Source organism: Neolamprologus multifasciatus, chromosome 16, assembly GCF_963576455.1.
Source record: "Neolamprologus multifasciatus chromosome 16, fNeoMul1.2, whole genome shotgun sequence".
NCBI classification, from domain to species: Eukaryota; Metazoa; Chordata; class Actinopteri; order Cichliformes; family Cichlidae; genus Neolamprologus; species Neolamprologus multifasciatus.
This window is the reverse complement of record NC_140454.1, coordinates 12,568,719-12,585,118: the sequence shown is the minus strand read 5'-3', so window position 1 is coordinate 12,585,118 and position 16,400 is coordinate 12,568,719. Positions and strand designations below refer to the sequence as shown.

At 40.2% G+C, this 16,400-nt stretch overlaps 1 protein-coding gene and 1 long non-coding RNA gene across 6 annotated transcripts in view; both read right to left on the bottom strand.

Moving 5' to 3' along the window:
* The window catches only part of nalcn (sodium leak channel, non-selective), a 66,264-nt gene that overhangs the window by 13,903 nt on the left and 35,961 nt on the right, over positions 1-16,400 (bottom strand). For 4 of the 5 annotated variants that reach the window (XM_085134956.1, XM_085134958.1, XM_085134959.1 and 1 more), the window contains 7 exons: positions 16,236-16,373; positions 15,663-15,737; positions 4,565-4,701; positions 3,827-3,968; positions 1,985-2,058; positions 237-338; positions 72-141 (listed from right to left, as the gene is read on the bottom strand). In XM_085134956.1, coding sequence (XP_084991082.1) covers positions 72-141; positions 237-338; positions 1,985-2,058; positions 3,827-3,968; positions 4,565-4,701; positions 15,663-15,737; positions 16,236-16,373 — 738 coding nt within the window. The remainder of the gene's footprint in view (positions 1-71; positions 142-236; positions 339-1,984; positions 2,059-3,826; positions 3,969-4,564; positions 4,702-15,662; positions 15,738-16,235; positions 16,374-16,400) is intronic. The other variant, XM_085134957.1, reaches the window with a different exon arrangement.
* Positions 6,489-15,654, bottom strand: LOC146500387 (uncharacterized). Its single transcript, XR_014869746.1, has 2 exons — positions 12,746-15,654; positions 6,489-12,651 (listed from the first exon to the last, which is right to left on the bottom strand). It is a non-coding gene; the product is annotated as an uncharacterized LOC146500387 (long non-coding RNA).

The window sequence follows — 16,400 nt, the reverse complement described above, 5'->3', positions numbered from 1 at the left end:
TCAGAAGCGCTTTATCTGGCAACAAACAAGTCTAGTGCAAAGTATGTGCTGGGACGTGACTTTGTACTGACATCCTGAGTGAGAGTCTCTAGCGATTTCCCTCGGCTGATCCTCTGACTAGTAGAACCATGTCGCAGAGATCTGCAGACGCAAAAAGCAGACCATAAGATACAACGTCTCGACAGTAAAGCACAAGTGTCTAAGTTTCTGTCTGTGCATCAAAGTGTACGTCAGACCTGCGCTCTTGCCGCACGTGATGCTGAACACTGAGTATGGAGCGTTCTTTGGCAGGCTGGCCTTCAAAAGATCCACTTTGTATCCGCTGTGTTGTGCAAGCGCTTGGAAACACAGACACAATACAGCTTGTTAATCATAATGCAATATCAATAAAACTGCCTTGCTACCTCTTGTTATCAAGTACCAATTTTTTATAAGGACATGTAGATGCTTTAAACATGGTCCTTCACCAGAGTCACTAGTTCATGATTCCAGACGGTGCTGTTTATCCAGTGAATGAGGGTACAGTTAATTGAAGCTAATCAGCTTGCAGTGAAGAGGAAGAAACTCAAAGGACAGGAAAATGGCAGCTATTACTGACAGTGGGGGGCATAATATTAGAGAAGTAACTGAATTGGCACATTAATAAAAATTTCATATTAAATAATGCTCAGTACAGACACACACTGACACCACAGCGCTGCCAATAAATACACTTTTGCCTTTTTAAGAGTATTTTCCCCTTCTTTAGTTACTCATTCATAACTGCCTTGCAAGTACCTAAGAATCGCTGTGTTGTTGTAGCATATCGTGATATCAAAATATCATAAGTTGCACTAGAATTCCCACTTGTCCATATTCTAGTGTAACAAGTCATCTCTGGCTTTTGTCAGTCTGGAACCATAAGAGTACTGTAGTAACCCAGTCTACCATTGTGAAACTGGTTTGAATCATTCCATTAGTCAGTGTTTGTGTGTGTGTGAGTGAGAGAGAGACTCTGATCATTACTGTCTGTTCTGACTAACAGCAGAGCCATGTACCAGAACAGAGCTAATGACATTGTGGCACCAGCAATGTGTGTACTTTAATCATTTATGGAGACTCTGAGCGATTGCTTGTTTACTGGCAATAAGCACACATGAATTCCTGCGTATGCTGGACTGCGCGTGTGTTTGACTATGCTGGTATGTGAGCCTAATTGTGTGCTTGTGTGGAGGATGGCTGGCCAGACAGATCGTGTTATGACTACTGATAAGCTGTCTATCTTTCAGACTGACAGAATATTGGAATGGAAGGGGAGGGGGGACGGATTGGACACGGTGCCGGCAAGCTAATCTGCACTTAGTGCCAGCTCTGCCATGCTGAACAGCAAATTATCCATTTACTTCATCGCAACAGTAAATGAGTCTGAAGTGGGCCTGTGTGTGCGTCTGGGTGTGTGTGTGCTGAATAAAACAAAACAAAACAAAAAAAAACAGAGAGAAGCATTAACAATACAAGAGTGCTGCTGTGCCACAGCTACACCTAATATGTACACACATTATTAGTTTCACCCACACAGAGCCCACGATGCATTTTTATGACTATGGATAATGCATTGTAAACACATTTAACTCAAGTCTTTAAGGAAGGTATAAAACTGAAAGTGTATGAATTACTGTAAAAAAACAAAAACATGCAAATAACTGATTGCCTAAAAGCAAGGAGTAGATGGTCAAAAGATGTCTGTATGCGCAGGTTAAATTTAGAACAGAGGCGGATGAAACGTGAACATGTTACAGAAATATAAGTTACATTATAGTTTAATGTAACTTATATTTCTGTTACAGAAATGTTACAGATGTTACAGAAATATAAGTTGCATTATAGTTTATTGCAGCATATTGATATCCTCATTTCACTGTGATGCGCGAGCTGGCGTACGATACGTGTATTAATCCAATTTAGCACAATTTGTCACAATTACTCAGGTGTAGTCGTGTCTTACCGTAGGATTTTATTGATTGTAGTTTCTTTCTCCAGAAGGTTACGAGCTCGGATGCTAAATATTGACCTTCGAAGCTAAGAAAGCACCGTCAGTTAAAAACAAACAAACAACCTACACAGCTGTAAATATTAGGTACAACATGGCAATCTGCTTCATTTTGCTGTATACAGTGGGGCAAAAAAGTATTTAGTCAGCCACCGATTGTGCAAGTTCCCTCACTTAAAATGATGACAGAGGTCAGTAATTTGCACCAGAGGTACACTTCAACTGTGAGAGACAGAATGTGAAAAAAAAAATCCATGAATTCACATGGTAGGATTTGTAAAGAATTTATTCGTAAATCAGGGTGGAAAATAAGTATTTGGTCAATAACAAAAATACAACTCAATACTTTGTAACATAACCTTTGTTGGCAATAACAGAGGTCAAACGTTTACTATAGGTCTTTACCAGGTTTGCACACACAGTAGCTGGTATTTTGGCCCATTCCTCCATGCAGATCTTCTCAAGAGCAGTGATGTTTTGGGGCTGTCGCCGAGCAACACGGACTTTCAACTCCCGCCACAGATTTTCTATGGGGTTGAGGTCTGGAGACTGGCTAGGCCACTCCAGGACTTTCAAATGCTTCTTACGGAGCCACTCCTTTGTTGCCCGGGCGGTGTGTTTTGGATCATTGTCATGTTGGAAGACCCAGCCTCGTTTCATCTTCAAAGTTCTCACTGATGGAAGGAGGTTTTGGCTCAAAATCTCACGATACTTGGCCCCATTCATTCTGTCCTTAACACGGATCAGTCGTCCTGTCCCCTTGGCAGAAAAACAGCCCCATAGCATGATGTTTCCACCCCCATGCTTCACAGTAGGTATGGTGTTCTTGGGATGCAACTCAGTATTCTTCTTCCTCCAAACACGACGAGTTGAGTTTATACCAAAAAGTTCTACTTTGGTTTCATCTGACCACATGACATTCTCCCAATCCTCTGCTGTATCATCCATGTGCTCTCTGGCAAACTTCAGACGGGCCTGGACATGCACTGGCTTCAGCAGCGGAACACGTCTGGCACTGCGGGATTTGATTCCCTGCCGTTGTAGTGTGTTACTGATGGTGACCTTTGTTACTTTGGTCCCAGCTCTCTGCAGGTCATTCACCAGGTCCCCCCGTGTGGTTCTGGGATCTTTGCTCACCGTTCTCATGATCATTTTGACCCCACGGGATGAGATCTTGCGTGGAGCCCCAGATCGAGGGAGATTATCAGTGGTCTTGTATGTCTTCCATTTTCTGATGATTGCTCCCACAGTTGATTTTTTCACACCAAGCTGCTTGCCTATTGTAGATTCACTCTTCCCAGTCTGGTGCAGGTCTACAATTCTTTTCCTGGTGTCCTTCGAAAGCTCTTTGGTCTTGGCCATGGCGGAGTTTGGAGTCTGACTGGTTGAGGCTGTGGACAGGTGTCTTTTATACAGATGATGAGGTCAAACAGGTGCCATTCATACAGGTAACGAGTGGGGGACAGAAAAGCTTCTTACAGAAGACGTTACAGGTCTGTGAGAGCCAGGGATTTTCCTTGTTTGAGGTGACCAAATACTTATTTTCCACCCTGATTTACGAATAAATTCTTTACAAATCCTACCATGTGAATTCATGGATTTTTTTTTCACATTCTGTCTCTCACAGTTGAAGTGTACCTCTGGTGCAAATTACTGACCTCTGTCATCATTTTAAGTGGGGGAACTTCCACAATCGGTGGCTGACTAAATACTTTTTTGCCCCACTGTATTTACAGTCACAGAGACAAAGAAAAGAATAGCATGTAAGCGAGCAGGCAAAGAAGTCTGTGAAAGCACCTTTTGGTCAATATATTTGTTGTCTTCAATTGCTGAGCGTTTGGAGTGGTCACAAGAGGAGGATGAAGCGGAGGGGAGACGCCGGAACAGACAGCTGGTATCCTGTTGCTGACGATCGATGAACTGCTTCATAAAACTCTCCCTAAAGTACACGACAAACAGCACGCACAGAAACATCAGGAATTTTAATGTACGGTGTCCCCCTAAAGAAATCCATATTCAGAAGTAGACGATCACAAATTTACAAAGCTTATCTTAGACGCATAATTACATCAGTGCAAATTCAGCTGCAGTGGAAGCTCTTAGTGCAGCAACCCAGCAGATGGGCTGCAGAGGGAGATTTCTTTTGGGTGAAGGACTCGGCCCTGCGCTACTCGGCAACTAAACAATAAAGCTAAATTATGAGCCGGACTTTGCGTCAAATATAGTTCAGTTTTACCGCTAAAGGCTGCAGAACATAAAAAGTCTGTTTTGCAAATGACCAAATAGCTAGGAAAGTACTGGTGGAATTCAAAAGCTTCACATCTTTGGTGGTCTCTGTTAAAACCCACACTCATAAACCCACACTGAGAATTACTACTTAACATAACATTGTCCCTATATTTAATATAGCTCACTTTAAACGTCTGTGTATCTTTTTAGCTCTGGTGGATATCGTTCTTCATTTTCTCTTCATGACAAAAAATAGCCCGAATTATGTAAAGTTTTTGTGTTTAAGGTGTGTGTTTGTGTGTTTACCTAATCCTGGGCACAGTGAAATCAGATGGAAGCTTGGAAATCTTCACCATCTGAGGTCTGTTGGGGAACTTTTCAAAGATCCTGAGTCGTAGAGGGAGCTTCTCTTTGGTGTCAGCATTGGCTTCGCTTTGCTTGAGCTAACAGAGGGAGGATGAGAGGCAGTTTAGGCACAGAACAGAACTGCAGGGCACTCTTAAAGAATGCAGTCGGCCTTGACGGCATGAGAAGAGAGGGATTTAAGTTAGAAACCAAGGAGGGGGGAAACAGGGAACGGTTAGACTGAGTTCGGGTTGTATGAAGGTTTTTGATCTTGAGATCTGCAGGTTTTCCTTGCTATTCATAAGCAGAAGGTGTGAGGTTATGTGTGGGATTTCCAGAGGTAACGGCTTTGAGGGTGCAGCTTTATATTTCTGCCAGATGATGGCAGCAACACACTTACCTACAACACTCACAACACATACAGTACAGACAACCACGTTTAGGATGAGATCCCACTTACTTTTCAGTAAAGAAGGGAGAAGGCAACAGAAGATAAAAAAAAGAAAGATTACTCTGGAGGGGTTAATGGAGAAAAGAAACAATAATGACAGAATAATGTGCATGTGTGCGGGCTTAAGCAATGCAGCGCAGACTGGTGGAATCAAAAGATGACAAAGGGACTGAAACCAATTATTTCCATTAATTGCATATTGGGGGGGGGCTGACTGAAATTCTCTTGCAGGTATTCTCTGTATGGGTGCATGGAGATAATCCCTGATGCATTGCAGATTAGGCCTATGAGGGGAACTGGAGCTTATTATTCGAAGAAGGTAACTGCTGTGAAATATATTGACTGGGCTCTGTGAATATTTCTCTGTCAGTCATGGCGTTGTGTGACTGTCTGTCTGCTGATAAAAACGTCCCTGCGTTCTGTTCCCCGTATAGGTATTTCTGTCAGCGCCTGTCTGACTGTGTGCGACCAAATGACTGGAACAGCCTCTCGGATCTGAGGGATAACAGCCAGAAAACAGAGAAACCTGAGAAAGGAAGGGATGGAAATCTGCCTATCCACTTCCTCTTTTTTTTTTTTTTTTTTAGCAGACTAAAATGTTTGAGCTTCTTCTTTACCCTGAGTGGGTGTGTGGCATACTGTGAAGATGGAACCAGCGTTCTCTTGCCTAGGCTTTCTGTCTATACTCTGACTCCCAAGATAGACACAGGGCAGAAAGAGAGACAGAGACTAAAAAAAGGTAAAAGAGACAAGCCAACAGATGGAAGCCGGCAAAAATAACGACACAAAACTTAATTGATGATTGGAAAAAAAAAAGACAAATGGATTTAAAGATGTAAAACAAGTCATTATTTAAAAGAACTGCGTGCTGTGTTTGCTGCAAGAGTACAGAATAGGAAAGAAAATGTTTTGAGCACAATCGTGAGCTTATTTTCAGTGCTGCAGTTCTTTTACTGAAAATTGAAACACACACGCACACACACACACACACAGCATTAATATGGACCTCCTGGCTCCCAGGGGTACTAATTGGGCCAACTCAGTGAGATATGCACCTTCAACAAACCCCTACACCCTTATCTGCTACAACAATGCAACAAAGCAAAGATTTCCCTCTATCCTTTACAGAACTTGTTCTATTCTATCAAACTCAAAGTCTCAGTGTTTCTTTATATAAGATCATCCTTACAAGTTCCTTCTTCTCACTTACAAATCCCTTAAAGCCCTGGTCCCTCAGTACCTGTGTGACCTGCTCCACCCATACACAAAGTCTCAGATGCTAAGATCCCCAGCCATGGGACAGAGCCTTCAGTGTGGCAGCTCCCACCCTCTGGAACTTTCTCCCAAAAGAGTTTTGCAATGCCCCGTCAATGGAGTCCTTCAAGAAACTCATCAAAAGTCATCTCTACAACTAAGCCTTCAACCCCTAGCCTTTTGTTTTTTGTATATTTATATATTTGTTTAAATATTTATATTCTTTTATAAATCATCCTTGGGTTTCTTGAAAGATATTTAAAAAAAAGTTAGCATTAAATTTCACAATCTCAGTTTCAGGTTCAGACTCCATTTATTCTAATTTTTTCATCCTCTTCTAAGAAAAACAAAAAACAAAAAAAACCCTGCCACTGTCGTGTGAGCTAGACACACTTATTCATACTCACATGCATCAAATTTACTTTTAAATTTATCAATGGAACGTTGATCAGAGTCCACTGTGCCACAGATTGCTGTTTGGGGTGACGAGTGTAGTGCAATGCATAGTTTCCTCGACTTCTAACACTGTGGAAAGCTCCTCTGTGAAAGCTTCGCCTGTATGTGTAGTTACACTCATAAGCTGCCATAGATCACCAACTAATGCTAACGCAGCAGGTCTTCTGTCTGTAAAATCAATAAAGTAAACAAGAATGAGGAAGAAGAGATTGCTTTCACACAAAATCTATTCTCTGCTGATTGACTGATTTTATGTGTTCCTGAAAATGAAAGTGCACATTTGCACTGCCTCTTTATCAGGTTTTCACTGTACTGTAATAATGTATCAATACTGTTGCTATCGAGGCAAATATTTAAAAAAGAAGAAAAGAACCCTGGCCAAACTGGTACAATCAAGTATTATGAACATATCTAGTACTTAGTTTAAGGCTTTAAGGCACTAGAATAAATAGTTTTGTTTTAAACATTGATCAAATTATTACTGTGACTGCAATAAACAAACGTATGACTGCACTGAGATTTAACCCCAGCTCTGCATTGTTATCCAGTTTGCAGCTCTTTGTTTTGTGTTACTTTAACATCTCACAACTTTGCACTTGGTTAAGTCTCACGCTCTGATCGAACAAGGACTCTAAAAATCCACTTCAAAGCAATAACACATGACATTAGCTAACTGCACCGTGCACAGTGAACGTGTTGGAGCAACAGTGAAAGGGATAAATATTTTCCTCAAGACTAAAACAGCATTATAAGTGACAGCTTGCATTCGCTGCCCTATGTGCTTTGTTATATACGCCTTAAGGAATAAGCACTAAAAGTACGTGTGTACATGTGACAAATGTGGGATATTTATATTCCACTTGTATGTCTATGTGCACATATGCAAGTGGGAAAAAAAGGAATTTCTTTTTGTGTCATAGTTAACGGCTGATAAATCAAAACTACTGCTTTCCCTGCCACTGATGAGATTTAATGCATGGCGCAGTTACAATGGAGCCAAGACTAATGTGCTTTGCCTTGAGACCCATTCAGGTGACCTGCCACTGCTTCCCCCTTCATTCAAGCCAATTTCAGGCTCCGCTGAGCTAGGGAACTTTCCATCTGGGATTTCCACAGCTCTCTTGACCATGGCTGAGAGGGGTGAAAAAAACTAATACTGACCATTAGCATTAAGCATTAAACCCAATTCAGTCATAGCCGTAGTTCAGGGAGAGCATGAAGCAGTCAGGATTGAAATAGCCAGAGCCAGAGAGTATTGAAGATTGAGAGAATTCAGAGGGAAAAATCAACTGCTTTTCTTTCTTTGCTGGTAGAAAGAAGCAAAGCCCCGTATAAAGATGAAGTTCACCTTGTTATCCAATAGTAATACTTTTATCCATCTACAGGTGAACACCCCAACTTTTCATGATAGCTTCATTTTACAGCTGCAAGAACAGCTCCATTCGGATAAAAATCCCATTTAGCAGAAGGACAAATGGATCTGCGAATTAGAAGAATGACTCAAGCAGGTTAGTGTCTACAGTATTAATATTCGCAGTGGACAATCCTTCAGAACTCTCAGTCCTGTAAAGCGAATCTAGCTCACGCAAACACCGATAATATTTGCGAGTGGCCGAACAATGAGGAACTCATGAACAGCCGCCTACCAAACTGCGGCCCACACACATCCGTCAAATGCCTGTGGGAGTGCATAAAATCATCTGCATTTTACCATTCAGCCTGCCTTTCACCAGCACCACCAGACAACAGCTGTGTACGCGTGAGGATGTGTGCGTGCGTGACCCCAGACGGCACATTTTTGTAATAATAACACAGCTTTACTTGCTGTGCGATCCATCATTCGGCATATCTGCAGTGTGCGTCGCTCTCTTTTTATGAATTTGTGCCAGCTCAACAATTTTAGCCATGATATATGCCAATATAAAAATGCTGAAAAATTCAAAAACACGCACGGTCATTGTAATTGGAAACAACCTATTTGCATTCCACATTCCTCAAAGTCTTCCCCAGGCCTGTGAGCCTAAAGCTGCAATACCCAGTGGAAGGAGATCAGAGAGCGAGTAAGCAGGGTCACCCTCTTTCTTCACATTAGTTGGGTAATGAGGCATACTGCGGAGTTGCTGTAAAGCCACACAGCCCATAAACCTCTAATAGCTACCCCTGATACTCAAAACAACTGCAGGTGCCATTGTCTGAAAGTCCAAAACTGTATCACGTTCAGCTATGTTGCTTTGGGCTTAAAAAAGATTAATGGGTTAAGGAGGTATGTTGAACTTAATCTTTGTTTTGTATACCCATGCTTGCCGTTCTTGGTCTCACGTAGCCTCTTGCTTTTTCCCCTATTATAGTCTTTCCTTTTTAGATCCAAAAATATGAAAATACTGTCAGATATTCTGTATGCCTACATGTTGGAAATTCTTGCCATGAATGTGTGACGACAGCCCAAAGCAAACATAATAAACATGAAAAAAAATCACTTAAAATTGCATTTCGATAAAGACTTCTTTCTTTTATAAAAATGTGCATGTGCCTGTGTTTTATTGTGTGTGCTGATGTTAGTTTCAGAAAATGACAGAGGCACAAAGCCGGGAGTGTTTTTAATAGAAAACTGAAAGTGACATTGAAAAGATAAGAAAACATTGTTTTGGGATTCTCTAAGGGGGTATGCTCTTTTCTTCTCCGCTCCCTCTGTTTTCCTCGCCTTTCTTCCCCTCTGCTAGATCCCCAAATAAGTCCTTGGTCCATTAAATCAAGAAGATTGAGGACAGGCTTTTACTTTAATTCATAAATAATGAAATCTCTAGTGGGAGGTAATAAAACAATAAAACTTTTCAACGCTTCTGGTTAAACGAAATTCTCCTGAACAAAAGATTTTTAATGTTAAACATTTAACCAAATATGGAGGTTCCAGCACAGATATAAGAGAAGACAGAACTGACGTGTCCAAACAAGCTACATCATATTTACACAAATGTAGAGTAGCCTTTGTTTTTTCTCAGAATTTATATAAAGACATGTTAAAGTAATTAAAGGATCACTATTGCAACAATGATACAGCATGCTCCTGTCACCGTTGTATAATAGTAATTAATCATTCTCTACCTCATTCATACCCAACTGTTATGTCACAACATCAGATTTTCAAGACACAGTTATTGTGGGAAAAGCGACAATGATATTATTACAATATCAATAATGCTGCTCGTCAAGTTCCCTTATAAATTTATCTTTTATTGCAAATGAGTTAATGCTCACATAGTATACTTACATGTCTTGTGACAGGTAAAGGCACTGGAAAAATAAGCTTATTATTCTGTTCTATATAGTGCAAATGTTGCTCTTTAAGGAATTCTGATCAACAGCTGCACTATATGGGATATACCTGCAGCTGTTTAAAATAAGCTTACTAACACTGATGGACAAAAAGACAATCACAACGCCTTTACCTGTCCTCTGCCCTTTCCACATAAAACTATAAAATAATTTAAAAGCCAGAGAGAAGGTGTCAAAGAACAGAAGGAAAAGACTGCATAAGATTCGAATGTCAGTTTGTTTGCATCTGTTAACCGATTGCAAATTGTAAGGCAGCATAGCTTTTAGCTTTTCTTACTTTCTTCTTGTCCCCTTTAAGTATTTTGCAAATGTGTTCCTCATGACTCATCTACCTGGCCTGAGGACCTCTTTGGTTGCTAGAATATTCAGCTTCACCCAAACAAACAGATATGCAAAAATCAGTGTGTGTGTGTGCAATAAGAAACAGATTTTTCACTACTGACAATTCATACCTTGCACAAATAAAAAATGCATTATTATCATCATCGCCTTTAGGGGTAAACACCTTTCTCTATGTTCGGGCACTCTATAAAAATCCCCCTTCCGTTTCAAGCTCCTAGCCTCTGGCCCTGTACTGTTCTGCGAGTAGGAACAGTTTGTTGGATGAAGACAGGCCACCAGTCTCTCTCACCACATAGCCCAGCAAACTATGGCAGCATAGATGAAGGTAGCACAATAGCAAGCAGCAACAACATGCAACCTCCTCCTTTTGAAAAGGTTTCACTCACAATTTAGATATGCATACCGCCTGTGGTTTTATGAGCACTGTTAACAAAATTACTAAACCTTAATTGATTATTATGATGATTAACTTATTAATACAAAAAAAGAGTAACATAAAAGAGTAAAAACATTTCCCTCCTCTATAATTCTTGTCTTGCATGCATGACTTCACCTTGTTCTCACTCCTGGTCAGTCACTTGATCAAAGATTGCGATTTGAATGGTGATTTGACTGAGGACGTTTGACAGGTGGAGGTGCCGCCAACGTTGTGATTAGTGGACAGCTTGCCCCACCACCTGAGTCACAGTCAGCCTGTGAGGGTGTTTCCTATTATTTGTGTACTAAAGCACACCTAGGGGGCTGTGAATGAGTGTATGCGTCTAGTGTGTGTGTGTGTGTGTGTGTGTGTGTGGCAGGGATCTCCTTCCTCCTTTCATTTCTGTCTAGTCATCTCCTGTCCCGGTCTTCCTTTCATTATGCATTTCCATCTAATTTCATCTCAAGCAATAAATACACAATCCTAATCAACATTGATGAGTGGAGGATGAACATCTGTGTATGTGTGTGTTCAAGAACCAATAAGACTTGTTACTTTTGTACTCATGATGCTTGAGTGTGGAGGAATAAGTCAGTTTGTTAATCAGCTGCAGTCCTGCTTACTGTCATGTCTGTGATTATCCATGATCCCTCTTTATATGTGCATACAGTGCATGCATAGTTGAATGTGCCTGTGTGCATACAAGCATAACTGTACTCCTGCTTCCGGCCTCTCTGATTACAATGCACTGATTCACGACTGTTAAACCTGCCAAAACCTCATGCATCATTAAACCAATCAGATAACACAGCATAGAAAGTTTGATCCCCTTGATCACGGTGCCTTTATACTCCTGCTCACTTTTCCCTTACACTCAGTAAAAGAATAAAGATAAATAAAGGGGGGGGGGGGGGCATCTTGGATCTTCAGAAAATATGTGTTTAAGATGCTATACTTTTTTCCTTTTTTTTGATTCACACGCCCACTGTGAAACAAATGTCTCAAAGGTAAATATCGATATTTATCTGTTGATGGCAATATGACCCAGAACTGTTCTAACGAGGTTACTGCTGACCTAATATGCCTGACAGGAAAATTTATTTCCAAGTTGGACCAGTCAAACATTAAGCTGACTAAATAACGTTATAAATACCTGCAGGAAATGGTTCAAGAAAAGAACGTAACCTGCCAGTGTTCCCCAGAGCAAATAATCAGAAGAACTGTGAACTACTGTGCATGGATATTAATAAGACATCTTATTTAACTGATTTGAATCCATCTGTTTTCTTAACCACAGGAGGGCTGAAGCCTGTCCCAGCTGTCACAGGACGCCAGCACATGACAGGGGTAAAAAAGAGACAGACAACCATGTTTACTCACACCAAAATACCCATCAATTATGTCATTGGACTGGGAAAAAAAACACAGTTCCCAGTGGAAAACCACACAGTTACAAAGAGATCATGCAAACTCCTAGTTGTTCTCAACTGAACCTGGAACCTTCTTGCTGTGAGGTAACAGCATTAACCACTACACACCAGTGCACTAAATCAAACGAAATAAATTAGACCAGTATATGTTCATTAGGAGTCATTTATCATGTTAATGTCAGAGAGGAGTATATAACAAGACTATGATGGATTTCACGTAGAAAACATTCTGCAAACTGGTCTGCTGACTTAGCGTCTGAGGACAACGGTCATTTTTTCAGGGCTTCTGCTGTATCCCTTGGATTCTGAGCTGAGACGTCCAGTTCCATCCGCTGATTTTTCACAAGTGCAGATAAATAAAAAGCTAGCTTGCTAGGTTATCTAGCTAGCTAGTTAACTAGGTTAGCCTAGTTAACTAACCTAGCTAGTTAGCTAGGTTATCTAGCTAGCTAGTTAACCTAGCTTGCCACGAGACAAAAACTGATGGTTTTCCGATTTAAACTTCACTTTTATCTTCATGCAAACAAAGCCAGTTCAAATGTGTCTACTCAATAGAGCTAAGATTACAGCAGACTACAAACAGAAAGCTTTTGACACCAAAATCTTGACCTGTGTGGACATCAGGTTTAAAGAGATTACATAGTACATAACACTGGCAGTGGCATACCATACATGGGGGGGGGGGGAAATCTGCATAACTGAACTGTCACTCTTCCAAAGGCTTGACACCAAATCAGAGATACACATACATAAAGCTACTGCTAGCCCACTAGCCCATCTTTCTGCCTGCAACCACCCTGGTCCTGTATCCTTGACATTTTTCATGGGTGGAAGCTAAACACAATGGAGGTTAAGGGGAGCTGACATGTTTGACAGGTTTTACAACTGATATTTCTGAAACACAAAGAGCGTGACCAGGGCAGTGAAAGACAAACAATGTCACCAACCACCTTCAAAAGCATAATTTTCCCCTCAGTAATTTAAAACTCATTGTTCAACATTACTGTAAAAGCACTGCTCGCATTGAGCTAATAATACCACTAATTACGCACTGCATGCAGTGTTCCCTGTACTGTGGGTCTTTCTACCTAAAACAGAGACTCAGTATACACACTGATATAAAAACATGAAAATTCATATAATATACAAGGTAACATTCTACGATTTGTATGAAGTCACTCTTTGAATAGTTTATTCTGCTTCAATTTGTTGTTCCATTATTTCCATTTAATTTGAGCACAGCATCTGTCACTGTGCTCAGCCAACTGTGAAGAAGACAGGATTAAAAATGTCTCAGGGAGGACAACATGCACACACATGGCTTTTGTGTCGCATTCTTACTCTAAATATTGATCGATATCCAGTCTGTAATCACAATACTTTTAGTAACAAAACAATTTTTGAGCTGAAAAGAAACAAAAATTTTGTGCTTGTCATGAATACAACTCACACCTGTGTTAAATAGTGAGTCAAATAGTCAGTGAAGTCATTTATCAAGAACCAGGCAAAAATTACCCATCACATACACTGTAATTGGTTTCTCATCCCTCATGGCCTACATGTGTATTTCTTAGATATGCTGGACGTGTTGTTGGGCCTTTGCCAAATGTTTGCAGAAGCCATCTCATGAAGGGAGGGTGATTACCATCTATCATTTATTTACAGTCAGCCCTGTATCCATGATTGAAGCACCTGTAAAATAGGCAATTTTACACTCACTGCACCTAATCACTCAGCTGTGGGAAATAACCTGTCCAAGGAAGCTGAGACCTGTCAGCCATCACTGGTACACAGTTTATATGAGTGCGTGTGTACACAATGCTATTCAAGTTGATTAAACAATTGTGTAAAGGTTTTGTATGGATACAAAGAGAACGCAAAAATAATCAGCGGCTTAAATCTTTAGTATGTCTCTGTTAAGCTTTTCGTAGGGTGAGAACACTAGGAGTGGAGTGGTGCAAGTTAGCCATGATTCGAGTTTTAAACTAGAAGTTGATTCAAAAGTCTGAAAAATGAACAGTTTTGTTCTAAGTGGATATAGTACATGTGTAGAATTCATTTCATTGTTTAGTCAAATTTGTGACATTTCGTTTTTGCTTCATTTGTTTTCCATTTTTTACTTTTTGAACTACTGCTATTGCAGAGGTTAGTGTCACTATATTTTTCGAATACAGAGTTCTTGTGGAGGATCATTGGAGAGCCTGGTGGCTGTAGGCCATATGTGCAGACATGTGCGGCAAAGGTGACGAACAGGAAGTGTCCTGTTCGTCACCTTTTGCCGCTGCTGATTTTGATTGCATGTGATGGATGCTTTCAAAAACCAAATATCCATATGAACTGTTGTATCTGTTGAATCTGTTGTTAAAGTGTGGCGTGTGAACAATGTTACACAATGTTTTTTTTCATGTTATCCCATATGAGGGTGACCATATTTTGATTTCCAAAAGAGAAGACACTTGGCTCAGTCGTGAAGAGCTAAAGAAATAATACTGTTTGCTTAAAGAAAACTTTAACATATGTAAACAATGTCTTCTCTGTGCGGTTAATGAATGGTGAAATAAAAAATGTCATATAGGCTTTTACAAGTCAACAAGTGCAAAAAAAGAGGACGGTTAGTCACCCTACCTATATACTGGATCCAATAATATAGCAAAAGAGCTTTCAAAAGAAAATCAGTGGCACCTCATTTTTGAAAAACAGGAAAAACTTGCATAAAAGAGTCTTTTTATGCAACAGTGCTAAACATACTCAAAAAACAAATGGTAAAAGAATCAGCAGACTGCCCCAATCAGTATAACAATTTTGTACTCCTTTGTAAAAGGATCTAATGGCAACAGAAGAATAAATAAGCAGAAAGAAGATTAACAAGAGAAGGTGGAAACTACAGATGACTCGACAGCTTTGCAAATAAGCCAGTATAAAAAACAGCATCCCGTAGCTCCACTACAACACTGCAACACATAAGATCTGATAATACCCCTCACAAAGCTGTTGGTGATTCACTGATATACAATACAGTACATTGCCATAGTAAATACGAGACCGCCAAGGCAAATCTCACAAGCTTAGCGAGGCATTGTCATGACACCAGTTTTATTCACATTATTTGCAAAACCCATGGATGATTTAGCTTGTTTTTAGCTTGAATTTCAAAGATTTTAATAGTTGCCAGCAAGGCTTGTGTTCTTAATGAGGCAATATTAATATCTAAACATTTGAAGACTGGCTAGTACATCCTATATTAAAATAAATAAATAAATAAAATCAGACACTAAACTTGCCTTATGAGATGGAATGAGGTAAGTATTCATTTGAACAGTCAGCATTTCCATTACCATAACTAGCGAGCCTCTGTATCTGATATAAACTTCTTACCTGTTTGAGCTTCTTCAAGTCTTCATCCAACTCCAGATTGTCCAAAATAACAGCCACAAAAAGACTGAGCAGAATCTAAAATGCAATAAGACAAAGTGCCATTGAACATTTCCTGTGTCATTAATATCATTAAAGTAATAATAAGATGTTTTCAAGTATGGAGTCCGCTCAGTAATTGTATTTGTTGCTTGTTTTCTCACGGGAGACATCCTATCTGTCTAGAGTGAGCTGTGAGTCATCTAGAGAGCGTCTGTGCCGTCTGATGGCTCCCCGTATCAGAAGGCCAAACACTGAAATGTCAGCACTTCTTACGCCTGCAAGTCTGATTAACTGTGATTAGATGTGCCAGTTGAGAGAACAATGAAGGGGCATGGCACTAATTGAAAATATAAAGAAAGAAATCCATGTATCCTTTCGTCACTTTAAACTTCTAACTCGTTTTTAACAGAGCAAAAACACAGAATACAGAGTTTTAATATAGATTTCTATTGTCAATTTACAATGTACTAAAACACAATTCCAACAGTCTATTTAATTAACTTTACATTTCATGCAGCATCATTTCTTCCTCACCAGGGTGGCAAACAGATGGTAGAGGATGAAGTAAATGGCTACAACTGGAGCCCACATATGACCTACAGCCACCAGCGTCTGGTCCATGACATCTATCCAGCCCTCCTGTGTTAGAATCTGGAACATGGACATGAATGCCTGAAGGGAGGGAGGCACAGGGTAAAA